At 36.8% G+C, this 17020-nt stretch overlaps 1 protein-coding gene across 2 annotated transcripts in view; it reads left to right on the top strand.

Moving 5' to 3' along the window:
* LOC138704968 (collagen and calcium-binding EGF domain-containing protein 1-like) overlaps positions 1-17020 on the top strand; it is a 181526-nt gene that overhangs the window by 44282 nt on the left and 120224 nt on the right. For both annotated transcript variants that reach the window (XM_069833449.1, XM_069833450.1), the window contains exon 3: positions 15181-15309. In XM_069833449.1, the coding sequence (XP_069689550.1) occupies positions 15181-15309 (129 nt within the window). The remainder of the gene's footprint in view (positions 1-15180; positions 15310-17020) is intronic.

Raw genomic sequence — 17020 nt, 5'->3', positions numbered from 1 at the left:
TCTGTGCATCTGAATTTGTACCTGAAATCCCGTTCCAGTTAATTTTCGGGAGGTTTAGATCCCCAGCAATTACTACGTTTCGGTCTTCTGATACTGTATTAAGATATTCATTTAGTTTGTGCAAAGTTAAATTGTTTAATTCACTGGGTGGTCTGTAACATGCTATTACATCTAAGGTTTCCAGCCCATTTCTTATCTGAACATTCAATATTTCAACTTCCTCATGTATCCACAGAAGATTGCTACTTATTTCTATCTTAGTACAAACGAAAACTCCCCCTCCCTTTTCACTTCTATCCTTTCTGAAGACTCTATAATCCGACCTAAAAATTTCCGAGTCATTTATGTCTTCCCTAAGCCATGATTCCGTCCCAATTATTACATCTGGATTATAAACATCGACCAAGTTCCAAAACGGAATAAGTTTATTTCTAATACTTCGGCAATTAACCTGCAGTAGTCTTAGTAGGCCTGTCCTTACTTGAACATTTTGAATCCCCGTGGCACCTCGCCGTCACTGCAGGTCTACGCCGCCCGCGGATAGGTCTTCGACCGCACCCCCGCTGACCGCCGGTAGTCCCACGCCCCCGCCGTCGGCTGATGGTCCTTCGGTGCCGCTGCCAGCTGATGGATCCTCGATGGATCATACCTCATTCCTTATAATTATGTAGTATTACATCCATCTAGAGAAACTACAAATTTCAAATAGTGAAGGAATTATCCAAATTAGCTTTTGAGATTACTTCATACAAACAGACAAATTTAATATTCTCTGTATATTAATATTGATAAACGTCAAGGCCGCCTTAAATAGACGGAGTCATTTGTTTTAATTCCATTATAACCATCGATGTCGTTCCTGCAATAACTCCTTTGTGACATATCGATTTTCAGATTTTTGCTCTATTAAATAACTTAAATAGCTATACAGCAAATAATACAATCTCCTATATGTAATTATATTTTTTTCTTTAGAAAATGTAAGAATTCACGATCTTCTATGTACCACTGCCATAGAATGAATAAATCTGTTTTTTCTTCCTACTGAAAAATTTTATATTTTGCACATAGGAATTACGGAACAACGACGCTATAATCTGAGGCGGCGTTGAAAATGTATCGTATTGTTATTTTAAAACTCTTGTATATCCTTAAATATCAGTCCTATCAAAATTTGGTTTGAATAAAACTTATCGGAAATAATGTTTAAAGAAACTTTGGTTATGTAACATTTATCACAAAAATCAATAATAAGCGAGATATTTCGATTTATTTAATTCAGGCCCCCTTATAACCCCCTTTTAAATAAAGTATTTTGAATGTCATATAGCCTAAACTCTAAGTTGCAACGAACTTAATTTATATTCCAATTTTCATCGAAATCCGTTCAGTCATTATCGCGTGAAAAGGTAACAAACATCCAGACGGACAGACAGACTTAAATATCAGTCCTATCAAAATTTTGCCTGGAATAAAAATTATCGGAAATCATTTTTAAAGAAACTTTTGTTACGTAACATTTTTCACAAAAGTCAATAACAAGCGAGATATTTCGGTTTATTTAATTCAGGCCCCCTTATAACCCCCTTTTAAATAAAATATTTTGAATGCCATATAGCCTAAAATCTAAGTTACAACGAACTTAATTTGTGTTCCAATTTTCATCGAAATCCGTTCAGCCATTATCGCGTGAAAAGGTAACAAACATCCAGACAGACAGACAGATAGATAGACAGACAGACAGACAGACATACAAACAAAAATTTCAAAAAAGCGATTTTCGTTTTCAGGATGATTAATTATACATGTTAACACCAATTATTTTTGGAAAATCGAAAATTACCAGAAAAATTTCGCTTACAGATTTATTATTAGTATAGATGTGAGCAATGTAATAGGCCTGTAATCATGTTCTTAATAAGAACAATAATACCTTTCTGTTCCGATGCATAGAGTTTCTTCCGATGTAGAATTGCATTTATCACTATTGTTAACTCCTCCTTAATTAGAGAGGAATTCCATCAATTCCGGGTGTTTTTGAACGCTTACATCGACAAAGCGCTGTATAAACTTCTTCCTTAGTGACCGGCTGTTCAAGCAAAAAGTTTTCTTCTTCTGATACAGTTGTGATCTTTACTGAATCAAAATATCGTAGAGAAGAGGAATTGTGGGATTTTTCTTGAAAAATAATGCTAAAATGCAGCAGAAAAGCGTTACTTATGTCATGTTGTGTATTATATTGTTGGCCTGTGTTGTCTTGAATTTTTCTGATCATGGCAGAGCGTTTTCTTTTATGCGTCCGTATAAGAAGGAAGAGGTTTATTCTTTCGTCTGTTATGGGAGGGATTAGACCGCTTCGAATTTTTAAGCTCTTCATTCGCTGTCTAAGAATTCCCAAAATTTTTGGCTTTATATTTGTTGAGTTGAGTGCGTCGTTATGAGAGTGACATGGAACTATGATGCACGTCGAGCAGACATTGATGATAGAAGTTAAGGGTCTGTTCATCGGCATGATATTGAAGATAAGTTTGTCTTTGGAAATAATTCTTTAATTGGGATTTAATAAAGTATTCCCATCAATTTACTGCATTTTGATATTCGGATTTCTTCTTCGACCATTCAGTCCACAAATGCTGTAGTCTTCCATTACTTGTGGGCTTTGAAGACACCTTGTGTTCATTTTTCAGTATGGACGTCAAAAGATGAAAAACGACATATTCATTTCAATATGCATTATAACAGCTGAGTGATAAGAAAAGGCTACAGGAATGATCTTAATTCGCCGGACACTTGGCGCTATCGAGCGATGAATGTAAAAATGATCTAATCTAGCAGCAGAATTGCTAGCCACATATGTATAACCAACATCATTATGCCTCATTAACCAGGCATCACTCATTTGTAGTCCTGTCACCAAACACTGTAGTGTATTGCTGGATCGGTACTCTCCCATACAATCTTGTGGACGGAGTACACAGTAAAAATCACCTCCAAACACATAAGCATCATTCAGGGAACGTATAAGATAAGGAACATACGTTTGAAAAAATTCATTCCTCTTGCCGTTTATTGCTATCTGAAAAAGCATAAATTTAATATTAACAAAACCATATCCATTGAAACGTCCACAAATACCTCTACCAGACGGATGTTGTACAACTGACTAGAGATTAATTTCAGCTCTAGTAAGCGAGAAGTACCTATATTCACATATGATGTATAATTATATAAGGACGAAAAATCTACAGTGGACACCTCTTGAAGGAAAAGAATATCAACATCATGTTCCATTAAAAAACGTTTCACTGCATAGAGTTTTATGAGCGAGGAATTATTATTAAAATTTACAGTTGATCTAAATGAGGGGTTGGAAAGCAATGGTGGATCATTAATGTTTAGGTGAGGGGTTTGGACTTTTTCCATTGCTGGTTGTCACAATAAAAAAATTAAGACACAACGTTTCGAAGGGTGGTACTCCCTTCGTCTTCAGGTGGAAGGAAGGAGAGAAAGGAAAAAACCTACTGTTGGGATCGTTACGTACAGCTATTCTGTATGACTGATCAGTCATACAGAATAGCTGCACAGTTTATTTTGTAAAATTTGAATTGCAAAATGTAATTACTTGTAACTTTAAAATTATATATATATAACTGCATAATAACAATAATAATAATAATAATAATAATAATAATAATAATAATAATAATAATAATAATAAATACAATTAGCATAACTGGAATTCTACAAATGAATTGTAATCTCTATCCAACATCCCGTAATGACGATTTCCCAGTACTATTTTCTTTTTTCCTGTTTTATTAACATCACTTATATGATTAACTCTCTCTTTCATGTTTGTTTATTTATTTACTTACTTATTTAATTAATTAATTTAGTTAATGTATTTAATTAATTTATTTATTTATCTATTTAATTATCTAATTTATTTAATGTATTTAATTTATTTATTTTATTTATCTATTTAATTTATTCGTCTAATTATTTATTTAATTACTTTATTTATTTAATTATTTTATTTATTTATTTTATTTATTCCATTTATTTATTTAATTTATTTATTTAATTACTTATTTCATACATTTATTTTATTTATTTAATAATTTATTTATTTCATTACATATTTCTTTATGTAATTTATTTATTTTATTTGTTTACTTAATTATTTAATTAATTAATTTAATTATTAATTTATTTTATTTATTTAATTAATTAATTAATTTTATTTGCAAAACACAAACAACATGCCGATAGCATGTGAAAGTCTATAAAAGAAACTGAGCATCACGGTGCAATGTGGTCAAAGAGGATAGGAAACACGAGTATATGCTAACGTTTCAACTATCAAGAAGGCTGTAGAGATGAGTATATATTCGCGTTAGATAGAATGTCTTTATTCTTACGAAAATGAGTATGTTCTAATGGTTACGAGTATATAATCAAAGGAAGTGCTCATACTCATAAGTATAAACCTTGAGAAAGTACTTAACCTTTATTCTTACTACCCAATGTATTACTCTCGTGCATTAATTTTGTATCAGAAATACCAGTAGATGATTGTTTTTCGGATAAACTATCAGTCTCATTTTCAGATGAAACACTAGGCCTAGTCACAGTAGGAGTTGTCGTTGCTGTGGAAGCACTAGTAGAAGTCACTCACTCAGTGTAAGACGTATTCGAGATTGTACCGTCATAGGCGCTTTTATATTGCTATTAGGAAAAGCTTGCCGTATGTGAGCTGTACTTCCACAAGAAAAACACATAAGTTTCTGCCCAGGATAAGTTACATAGGCTTCGTGACCGGCCATTACAATCGACGAAGGTATAACCTTGTTTAATATCATGTGTATTATGAATATCCCAGTATAGACATTATATCGAAATTTTGATGACCACTTTTCATTTTCTACATGGTGCACTTTCCCATACTTCTGTAGCACGTTTCGTATTCTTTCATTGGACACTTCCGGTAGTATGTTGAGCACTCGTACCATAACGACTTCTTCGTCTGCAGGTACTGTATTATGTTGACAGATACATTCTCTCCATTCATAAGTTTAACGGATGATGATCCAGAATTTTGTTGTAGATAGTGTTCATAACTAAGATCACGGTCTCGATCAAGATCACGATCGGGCGTGCGGCGATCTGTGAGTGAATCCCCATGGTCGAAGGCTAAGCAGTCTCAGTCAATGGCACGAAATCATAGAAAAGATAAGAAAAGAGAATCACCCGTAAAGCCACCATGATTATTTAGATCCACATAATAACTGATATCATACAGTGGAATGTGAACGGTGTACGCAGCAGATATACAGAACTACAGCAATTGATATATCCTGAGAACCCTGCTATTTTATGTCTACAGGAGACACACCTCCGACCTGAACATTCCCTAAAAATTCCGGGATACAATGTTTACCGGTATGACCATCTTGCCGGTATTCGTGCTAACGGAGGTTGTGCCCTCCTTCTCCGCCAAATTACCTTTTCCTCTGTTCTCAACATTAACAGTCCTCATCAATGCATAGCTACTAGAGTAACTTTACCTACCATACAGTTTTCAATAGTCTCCGTTTATATGCCCCCAGATACACCTTTTACAGTGCTTGAAATTCAACATATTCTTTCGCAGGTACCTGCACCATATCTCTTAGTGGGGGATTTCAATGCATCCCACCACTCTTGGGGCTCAAATTCAGATGACGACAGAGGAAATAAAATAGCAGAGATATATACCCGTCTAAATCTTCTTACCCTGAAATCAGGGGAAGCAACACACCTCTCCTTGGCTTATGGTACACACTCCATGATAGATATCTCCATTTGTAGCCCAATTTTGTCCACGCATTTCGAATAGTCTGTGACTCACGACCTACATGGTAGTGATCACTACCCCATCCGAATGCGTATGTCCGCCTTACGTTCTGCGGAATCTCGCTCTCCAAACTGGGTTATTAAAAAGGCGGACTGGGTCGGATTTTCGGAGTCCATATCATTTGATGATAACGGACATGAAAGTGTGGACTCCGCAGTAGACCATTTCTCAAATGTGGTTATAAAGTCAGCGGAATTATCTATCCCCGGTCGTCCTGCAGGCCAAAACGCGTCACTGTCCCCTGGTGGTCGGATGCCTGCAGAGATGCAATCCGAGACCGGAGACGTGCCTTACGCCAATTTGAGCACCATCCGACCCAAGAAAATTTTGTCCAGTTTAAACGTCTTCGAGCAAAAGCTCGTCGCCCTGTGTACGATGCTAAGAAGACGTCCTGGACAAACTACGTCAATTCAATGAAAAGGAATGTCCCATCTATCATCGTATGGGACAAAGTCCGTCGAATAATGGGGAAACGTAGTTCTGTATTTCCGGGAATATTAGACAATGGAGTAACGACCACCAGTCCAATAGAAATTGCAGAAATATTCGCTACCTCGTTCGCACACATTAGCAGCTCAAAGAATTATGACCCGGAATTTCTAAAAATACAAGATGCTGCGGAAAAGCGAAACCTCAATTTTATATCAGATAACACAGAGTATTACAATACACCGTTCACATCCGAGGAGCTGGAGGCGGCACTAGACACATCCCCTGACACCTCCTCTGGTCCTGATAACATCCATAACCGCATGCTTCGCCATCTTCCGCCAGCTGGAAAATCCTTTTTTTTCTGGCAATGTCAACAGAATCTGGACTGAGGGGGTCTTTCCATCTGCTTGGCGTTCCGCCATTGTAATCCCCGTCCAGAAACCGGGAAAGGATTCTTCTTTGTCTGGAAGCTACAGACCAATTTATCTCACCAGCTGCGTATGCAATGTTATGGAAAGAATGGTAAGCAAACGCCTTATGTGGGTACTCGAATCGGAAAACCAATTATCTAATATCCAATGTGGTTTTCCTAAGCACAGATCCGCCGCAGACCATCTTGTTCGGCTAGTGACCGCTATTAGAGATGCTTTCCTCAAGAAGGAACATCTTGTGGAGGTCTTCTTTGATTTAGAAAAGGCTTACGATACCACATGGTGGTATGGAATTCTGCAAACTCTGCATGATTGGGGACTTCGTGGTAGTCTACCAATGTTTATTGCGAAGTTCATGGCAGAGCGGTATTACCGAGTTCGAGTAGGCACCACACTTTCTAACGAACATCTCCAAGAAAACGGCGTTCCGCAGGGGTCTGTATTAAGCGTTCTTCTTTTCTGCATTGCGATCAATGGAATTTCCCACTGTGTGGGTGACCGAGTATCTTCTCTCTTGTACGTTGATAACTTCAGTTTATATTACAGTTCCCGATATCTTCCATCCGTCGGTCAACATTTGCAGTTAGTCATCAACGTACTATCAGAATGGGCTGTTCGCAATGGCTTTAAGTTCTCCACTTAGAAGACGCAGTGTGTCCACTTTTAAAACCAACGTGGACTTCATCCACATCCTGAACTGCGTCTTAATGGAGTGGAGTTGCAATATACAGACACTGCGAGATTTTTGGGCCATATCTTTGATTATAAATTAACGTGGGAAGCGCATATACGTGATTTGAGAAGGCGTTGCGAGAAATCCTTAAACATTTTACGCCTTTTCTCAGGGATTCGCTGGGATGCAGACCGTACAGTGCTTTTACGCCTTTACCAAACTCTTATACGATCAAAGCTGGATTATGGGTGTTTTATTTATGGCTCAGCAAATAAACCTAAATTACGTCTTTTAGATACTATCCATCACCATGGGATACGACTTTCTACAGGGGCCTTCCGAACGAGTCGGATAGCGAGTTCTTTATTGTGAAGCGGGAGAACCATCACTGTATCGGCGACGTAATATCTTGTTCTGCTCATATGCTGTTAAGCTTCGCTCGCAGCCTGAGCATAATTCTTACAACTCTTTCCATCACTCGTCTATTTATGGCCAATACAGTGAAAATCCACGGAGACTTCGTCCAGCAGGTTTGAGGTTTCGTGAACTGCTCTCTGAGCTGGATATACATCTACCATCAGTTCGCACACTGGAGTAGCTATACCACCACTCCACCGTGGATTATGCCACGTCCCATGTTTGATGTAAGTCTGAGCCGATGTTTTAAGAATTTTACGCCAGCTTTTGTTTATAGACTTCGTTTTAGTGAACTTTTATCACAATATCCGAATTATTCATTAGTTTTTACTGACGGATCCCGGATAAATAATTGTGTTGGTTGTTCCTTCGTCACAGATGGAGAGATATATAAATACAGACTAAGCCAATATACCAGTGTTTTTACTGCTGAACTCTATGCTTTTTACAGAGCTTTATTGTTTTTAATTAGGCAACCTCGGGCCAGATTCCTTATCTGTTCCGACTCTTTAAGTGCAATCCAGTCCTTGCAGTCTTTTAATTGTGATGATCCGCTTGTCTTAAGAACTCAGGAGCTCTTCCACCCTCTCCTTAGCTCTGATTATGAGATTGGAGTAGTGTGGATTCTTGGTCATGTAGGGATTCCAGGAAATGAGGCCTCGGATGCTGCAGCCAGGGCTGGCGCACTGAATGACTCTCTGGTATATTGGCGCGAGAGGTGGCAGGATATTCGAAATTACTTGAAATATAAAATATGGTGGCAATGGGAAGGAGAATGTTCTGCACAAGAGGGAAACAAATTACGAAATATAAAGAATACTGTTCGAGTTTGGGATTTATCCACAAGAGCGTCACGACACGAGGAGATTTTACTCACCCGGTTGAGGATTTGCCACTGTCATCTGACACATGGCCATCTCCTACGTGGCGAGCCTCAGCCGGAGTGTGATATGTGCCGTGTTCCACTTACGGTGGAACATTATTTATTGCGTTGCAGAAAGTATGACCATGCCCGCAGGCAATATGGAATTCGGCCGACACTACGTGACGCTCTAGAAAATGATTTTAATTGTACAAATGCAGTTCTGAGATTTTTATTGAATACAGGTTTGGATAAGGTGATTTAGTTTTTTATTGATCCGTTTTGCTTATCCTCCGGACCCTTTACATCCGGAGGTTAAATTTGTTGTTTTATATTTGATTTTACATTGTTGACATTTCAGACTTTATACATCCGAATATTTTATAAAATTTTATTGTTTTTAAAATATTATTCACAATTTATCTCTGGTGGTCTTAGTTTTATTGTTTTATTTGTTCGTTTTGAATACCGCCTAGGGTCGTAGAATTGCTCACTTTTATGATTGTGTAGAAATCACCTTATGTATACTGCATTTGTGTGCCTCGTTTTACCGTGACAACGCTTTTTAGTTATTTTAACACTCTGATTATTATATTATTTATATCTTTGTTATATTAAGAATTTTAGATAAGGGCGCAAATAGCCATAGTAGCTGACGCGTCCTTCTTAAACCCTACTAGGGGAGAGTTCGGTAAAACAGGAGGGTATGATAAAACGGGATACCCAACTTATTTCGTTGGAAAGTGCTGCAACTTACCAAATGATGCGAGGATTTTGTTCTTACACTATAAGGGGACATTATGCAGTGCTCACATGCAGAACGAACACGTTAATTTTTGTTGTGTAGAGAAAAGTTTAAAATCAGCTGCTTAACTAAATTGTTTCGACTGATTTTAATTGGCACATTCTGGGATTAAATTTGCAGAGTTGAAGAGGTAAGTCTCTTATATAAATAAAACATTATTAGTCTTTAATTCTTTGTAAAGAAAACCGCTGCAGCTTTTACCGTTTTGTTGTGACGCCTTGTTTTTCTTTACAACTCCTAGTCGGACAAAACAGGATACCCTATTGTTTGGCAAAACGGGATAGTATCCCGTTTTATCCAACGTGCATTGCATATTTGGGATTTCACTTTAAATTCTGAATTGAATATGTTCTCGCTATGACAACCAACAATGACAGTGTTAGGAAGAAGAGGATGAAGAAAACGACGAGGCGTGCATTTATTGTAATCACCTCTTCTCTAATTCAAAATCTGAAGAGGGATGGTGAAATAAGTGTACTCAATGCAAGAATGGGCTCATCAGGCGTGCAGTAGTATAGAATCGGAAGACTGCGAATAATTCTACTGTAAGTTTTGTAAATGAAAAATTCTGCAATAGGACTATGAATCAATGTCAACAAACATGATAGACCTTACGTATAATAATGTGATATTCTTCATTTAAGCCCATATACATATTTTAGTACTACTAATACATCAAAAAAAGTTTTGCATCACCTGTAGAAGTGGTATTTACGCTCCACTTCAAGAAATATCCATAAAAACATTTGAAAGCTATCCTTTTAACTGTCTGAAAAACGTAAACAATGTTGAGAAACAGTAGACGTCTACCCTAGAAACCGACTGAAAAAGTAAACAGATGTAAACAGAAGTGCAAGAAATCTCATCTCTCAGCGAATAACTCAGGATAAAACAGTTTTATTTCTTTCTAAAGAGATTGAACAATAGCAAGGCGGTCAATTACGAACTTCAACCGTGCGAGGATTGTTTCTCCATGTCAGGAAGGACTGTCTTCAAGGCAAGTAGCGAGCCGCTTAGGATTGAACCAGAGTGATGTGGTACGAACCTGGAATCGCTTTCGAAACACAGGTAATGTCGACGACATGCCTCGTAGTGGTCGCTGCACGTGCAACAACAGAATGTGATGACCGATATGTGCGAATTATTGCCACGAGAAACGCTGAGAATACTGCTGGCATGATTAACAATGACTTTCAAACTGCGACAGGGAGACGCATATCCAATCAGACTGTACGAAACCGATTACATGATAGCAGACTGCACTCCAGACGTCCATGGCGAGGCGCAACTCTTACACCTAGGCACCATGGACAACCTTACACCTGGGCAAGAAATCATCACCAATGGACTGTACAAAATTGGCACAAAGTTCTCTTCACGGACGAATGCCGAATATGCCTTGTGCCAGATAATCATCGACAACGTGTGTGGAGAGAATCAGGTAATGCTGCACGACTCAGACACCTCTACAATCAAATGCAGCAAGGTAGTGGGTCAGTGATGTTTTTTAGAGTGGCATTATGTGAGGTCACGGACACAATTGGTGTCGATCCAAGGAATGCTGAGGGCTCCACAGTATAAGGACAACATTCTTCAAGCCATAGTAGCACCGTTTAATCAGCACTTTGGAAAAGGATTCATGTTTATGGACGATAATTCCAGAATCCATCGTGCGGCTGTTATCAATGACTTCCATAATCGTGAAGGAATTGCCAGGTTTGAATGGCCCGCATGTTCTCCAGACATCAATCCAATTGAGCATGTCTGGGATCAACCAAAGAGAGCCATTCTTGCGCGCCCTGAACCCTCACGCAATCTCGAATACATATGCAGAATTGCTGTTGAAGAATGGGACACAATGGATTAACAGTTGATAAATGTGGTGGTAGGCAGTATGCCACGAAGAGTCCAAGCATTATCAATGCAAGAGGAAGCACTACACTCTATTGAAGTTGCTAGGATAGAGATTTGGTACTCCAGCCAATACTGAATTTCCATTTGGCCATCCACACCATTGCTATTATTTTGTCAACAACTGTTATTTGACGTCGTACAAAATTTTGTCCAATATTCTTTTGAGGAGATTAACTCCGTACGTAGATGAAATTATTGGGGATCATCAGTGCGGTTTTCGGCGTAATAGATCGACTATTGATCAGATTTTTTGTATTCGGCAGATAATGGAGAAAAAATGGGAGTATAAGGGTACAGTACATCAGTTATTCATAGATTTCAAAAAGGCATATGACTCGGTTAAGAGGGAAGTATTATATGATATTCTTATTGAATTTGGTATTCCCAAGAAACTAGTTCGATTAATTAAAATGTGTCTCAATGAAACATACAGCAGAGTCCGTATAGGTCAGTTTCTATCTGATCCTTTTCCAATTCACTGCGGGCTAAAGCAGGGAGATGCACTATCACCTTTACTTTTTAACTTCGCTTTAGAATATGCCATTAGGAAAGTTCAGGATAACAGGCAGGGTTTGGAATTGAACGGGCTACATCAGCTTCTTGTCTATGCAGATGACGTGAATATGTTAGGAGAAAATACACAAACGGTTAGGGAAAACACGGAAATTTTACTTGAAGCAAGTAAAGCGATCGGTTTGGAAGTAAATCCCGAAAAGACAAAGTATATGATTATGTCTCGTGACGGGAATATTGTACGAAATGGAAATATAAATATTGGAGATTTATCCTTCGAAGAGGTGGAAAAATTCAAATATCTTGGAGCAACAGTAACAAATGTAAATGACACTCGGGAGGAAATTAAACGCAGAATAAATATGGGAAATGCGTGTTATTATTCGGTTGAGAAGCTCTTATCATCCAGTCTGCTGTCCAAAAATCTGAAAGTTAGAATTTATAAAACAGTTATATTACCGGTTCTTCTATATGGCTGTGAAACTTGGACTCTCACTCTGAGAGAGGAACATAGGTTAAGGGTGTTTGAGAATAAGGTGCTTAGGAAAATATTTGGGGCTAAGCGGGATGAAGTTACAGGAGAATGGAGAAAGTTACACAACACAGAACTGCACGCATTGTATTCTTCACCTGACATAATTAGGAACTTGAAATCCAGACGTTTGAGATGGGCAGGGCATGTAGCACGTATGGGCGAATCCAGAAATGCATATAGAGTGTTAGTTGGGAGACCGGAGGGAAAAAGACCTTTAGGGAGGCCGAGACGTAGATGGGAGGATAATATTAAAATGGATTTGAGGGAGGTGGGGTATGATGATAGAGACTGGCTTAATCTTGCACAGGATAGGGACCGATGGCGGGCTTATGTGAGGGCGGCAATGAACCTTCGGGTTCCTTAAAAGCCATTTGTAAGTAAGTAAGTAAGTAAACTGTTATTTTTTATCAACTGTTAAAAATAAATACATTTTCATTCCTTAGCTTTCCTTCTTTTTATCTTTTATTGAAGGTCTGGTTGACAGGTAATGCAAAACATTTTTTGGTGTGTTTATTATGCATTTATACATTTTTTCAGTTCCTTAACAATATTTGCTTTTATTTTAAATAAGTATCCTCTTTTACCCAGCTAGTCGGCCAAAACGGGATACTTGCGCACTTTCCAAGAAAATTGTTTTCTCACTTTAGCTATATCATTAGAAGTGAAAATCAAAATGTATTATGAAAGCACATAGAATAGTGGATTCATAAGTAAAAATTGAATTGTTTCCTATCACTTCAACAGGAAATATACAAGATTCCGTGTTAAGTATCCCGTTTCGATCAACTCTCCTCTACTACTACTACAACCACAGAATCTAAACACGGTATATGACAACAGATGTTAAAGCTAAAAAAAAAAAAGAAAAAAAAACTGAAGAAATACCGATAGCAAATAGTTCTGTAAACTGTATTATTAATCATGCGCCTGGGTGAAAACAATTCTGTTAGGAGTAATTCATTCCTGGAATTAAATTATCTTTGTAAGCGATGACCAATATCTTCGAATGACTGATTTTAGACTCTCAACATAGATTCATATTCTTTACAGTAACTTCTTTCCTGATTTAAAATTGCTCTTCCAGCGACTGAAACTTGTATTTTCATTCGTTATACTTTCAACATATGTGCAGGCGCACAGTTTAGGTAGTGCAATCTATTTGTGACGAAAGTGGACATTTAAGTGTTAGGAAACACATTCAAACATAAACCTAATCTGAAAATATTAGTGCTGTCAATCGATCAAAGTATTTAATCGATTAACTATTTGAATTTAATCGATTAATCAATAGAATAATCGAGTTTTGATCGAGTTGAAAAATCTTTTAATATACCGTAATACACAACTATTGTTAAATTTAACTTGTGTTTGGTGATAAGCATAAGTATTAAACGTTGTATATCTGTATATATACAATATATATATTGTATCATTATATTACAAAACAATTATTTTAATTACTTACTAACGTATTTATTATGAGGCTTATAATTTATTGTGTCAATTTCTCCGGGAATTTTTGAGACAAACATAAGTAACAAAAAGTATGAAGACTCACCTAGTTAATACTGCTTCATCTATGATTTTATACTTGTGAGTCATTCACATGCTCCGAATTAAGTGCCACTCTATGTTTAGTAGCAATGTTTCCTGCATCACTAAACACGAAAAAAAAAAAACTTTTTTCTGTCAAGCATTTCTCCACGATCGCTCAATTTAAATCCAAACGTTTCACCGAGTTTACCTCTCAGATTCTCATATGACATAATGGAGTTTACACTTTTCACAGTCCATAGAAAACTGATTTTTTTTTCTTTATCAAACTAAACACACAACCGTCATATACAAACTCAGTAAGAAATTGCAAGCACCTGCAAAAGTACAGCGGTCGAAACAGAAGACTGGTCCCTATTGTAAACCGAATTACCAGATATTAGAAAAAGAAGAAGATAGTTACGCTGTCACTTGCACACAGCGTAAACATGGCTATTTTATAAGGGATGAGGGGGACGAATCCCAGAAAAGTATGTATTTCATATGCTAGGAAGATGAGCTGACAACAAGGTGGAAGTTTTCTTAGAAAACCATAAAACTTAATAAGGGTTTCGCATTGTGTTTCAACTTTCAATAGAGGTAGACTAGGTCACAGTCCCCATATCTCCATCTCTTTCTGAAGTGTTTGTACAAAGATTTTCCCTACCTGGTTTACAATTAGAAAATAACAGTACTATTGTGCTTTTAAGTAAGCAATTTCCGAGGGAGAAATATTGTCGGAATTTTAGTATGAGTTTGTATTAACAAAATAATAATTAATATCAACTACAACCGATTAGTTTTAATCGACTCGATTATTCGATTAAATGTTTTTGATCGATTAATCTTACAACAGAAATTGATAGATTAATGGATTAAATCCCGCAACACTGGAAAATATAGATTACCTACAACATATCTGGAGGAAAAGAAAACTTGGATTGAAAGAAAATATTATATAATATCATAGATGAAATTGTCTATGCTATACATGAGATATTAAGGATGATTACTACTAAGGAAGTTCTACAATGGCTATATTTCTGAAAGTGCCAGTTCAATTTTGAATTCCCTTGTGCTTAGATGCATGCAATAAATTTGAGAGAAGACTTGTTAGAATAAATGGTATCAACTATGTTACTAAAAAGTGAAATGTTCTTTCATTCCAGGACAGAACCTATACAATGTCCTTCGGACAACATGATTATTACACGTTACAAATGCAAAGGACCTGATGACAAATGGGTGGATTGCTCTAGGCGTCAGTGTTGCCCTGATTACGTCTTCGTTGGTGGCAGGTAAGATTGCTAGTTCTTGTAAAATATATACAGTAGAATACCTTTTATCCGAAATAAATGGGGCGGAGCATGTAAATTATGACCAAAAATTACATGAATTTAATATTGCAATTGCACATCAATTTTACATTCAATAATAATTTTATTTGACATTCCATTCGCATGACTAAAAAATAAGACTTTCCGATAACGCGATAACTGCAACACAACTAAAATGAATGAGAAAGTTTAAACTTTCCTCGAATGCATACAACATAATCCTGTAGGGAGCAAGCCCCTACAGTCTCGGTTGCGCAGAACGAGCAAACCGGGGCAAATTGAACACTGCGCTCTCCGCATGTTGTTGGAGAGCAGACGCTTTATTTTTTTATTTATTTTCATTTTTGGTAGGCTATTTTACGACGCTTTATCTACAGCTTAGGTTATTTAGCGTCTAAATAAGATGAAGGTGATAATGCCGGTGAAATGAGTCCGGGGTCCAGCACCGAAAGTTACCCAGCATTTGCTCATATTGGGTTGAGGGAAAATCCCGGAAAATACCTCAACCAGGTAACTTTCCCCGACCGGGAATCTAACCCGGGCCACTTGGTTTCGCGGCCAGACGCGCTAATCGTTACTCCACAGGTGTGGACAGAGCAGACGCATCATAGCAGTACGTAAATCACGCAATTTAAAGCTGTGATGATGATTATGGCCATTTTCGATGTTTAACGTAAAATTAGGACGAAATAAACATATTCAAAGTTTCATTGATATGTGTCAGAGCATTAAAGAAAAGAAAATACGTACGCAGCAATTGATAGAAAACATGCCCATACATCCTTAAATAGGCCTACACAATACACATTATAGAATGCATAATTTTACGATAATCAGCATATTGTTAGGTTTCAGAGATTCTAAAATTATATTAATATACATTACTCTTAGATCACAAGACAAATATATGCACCTTGATTACACCAGTTCTTATTATAATCAAATTCTTAAGTGCAATAAGTATGTGATAATCAGTATAGACCTGTTAAGTTTTAGAGAATCGGAAATTATATTACCGGTACTTCTAGACCACAGGACATAAGTAATCTGGCAAAATATAATGCGCAAAGGTAGCCAAATTACATTGAATTCATTCTTCAATTAATAAAGGGAATGCTATCAATTATAGAAAGTACCGGTACCGTACCTAATACATTGCAAACAATAGGTAACGTGAAGACCTAAAAACTAAATATAATCACTTTATGCAAAATAAAAAAAAAACATACTTTTTATGTGTGGATTTTTTTACACATTGTTTTGTTATTTTAAATAAATAAAATAGATATATTATCATTGCTTCCGGAGTGATGGTACATAATTTTTATGCACATATGTAATATCAATAAGATGCCATTCCTTACTTTTTTTTAATAAGATATATCCGGCAAAATGTAAAAGAGTTATTTATAGGTAAACCCTGATTCATAAGTTCACAAAGGCTTACTTACTTACTTATTGGCTTTTAAGGAACCCGGAGGTTCATTGCCGCCCTCACATAAGCCCGCAATTGGTCCCTATTCTGAGCAAGGTTAATCCAGTCTCTACCATCATATCCTACCTCCCTCCTTAGCTATTTATTTATTTATTTATTTATTTATTTATTTATTTATTTATTTATTTATTTATTTATTTATTTATTTATTTATTTACTAGCCGTACCCGTGCGCTC

The sequence above is a fragment of the Periplaneta americana genome, chromosome 8 (assembly GCF_040183065.1).
Source record: "Periplaneta americana isolate PAMFEO1 chromosome 8, P.americana_PAMFEO1_priV1, whole genome shotgun sequence".
Classification (NCBI taxonomy): Eukaryota; Metazoa; Arthropoda; class Insecta; order Blattodea; family Blattidae; genus Periplaneta; species Periplaneta americana.
This window is presented reverse-complemented; position numbering and strand designations above follow the sequence as displayed.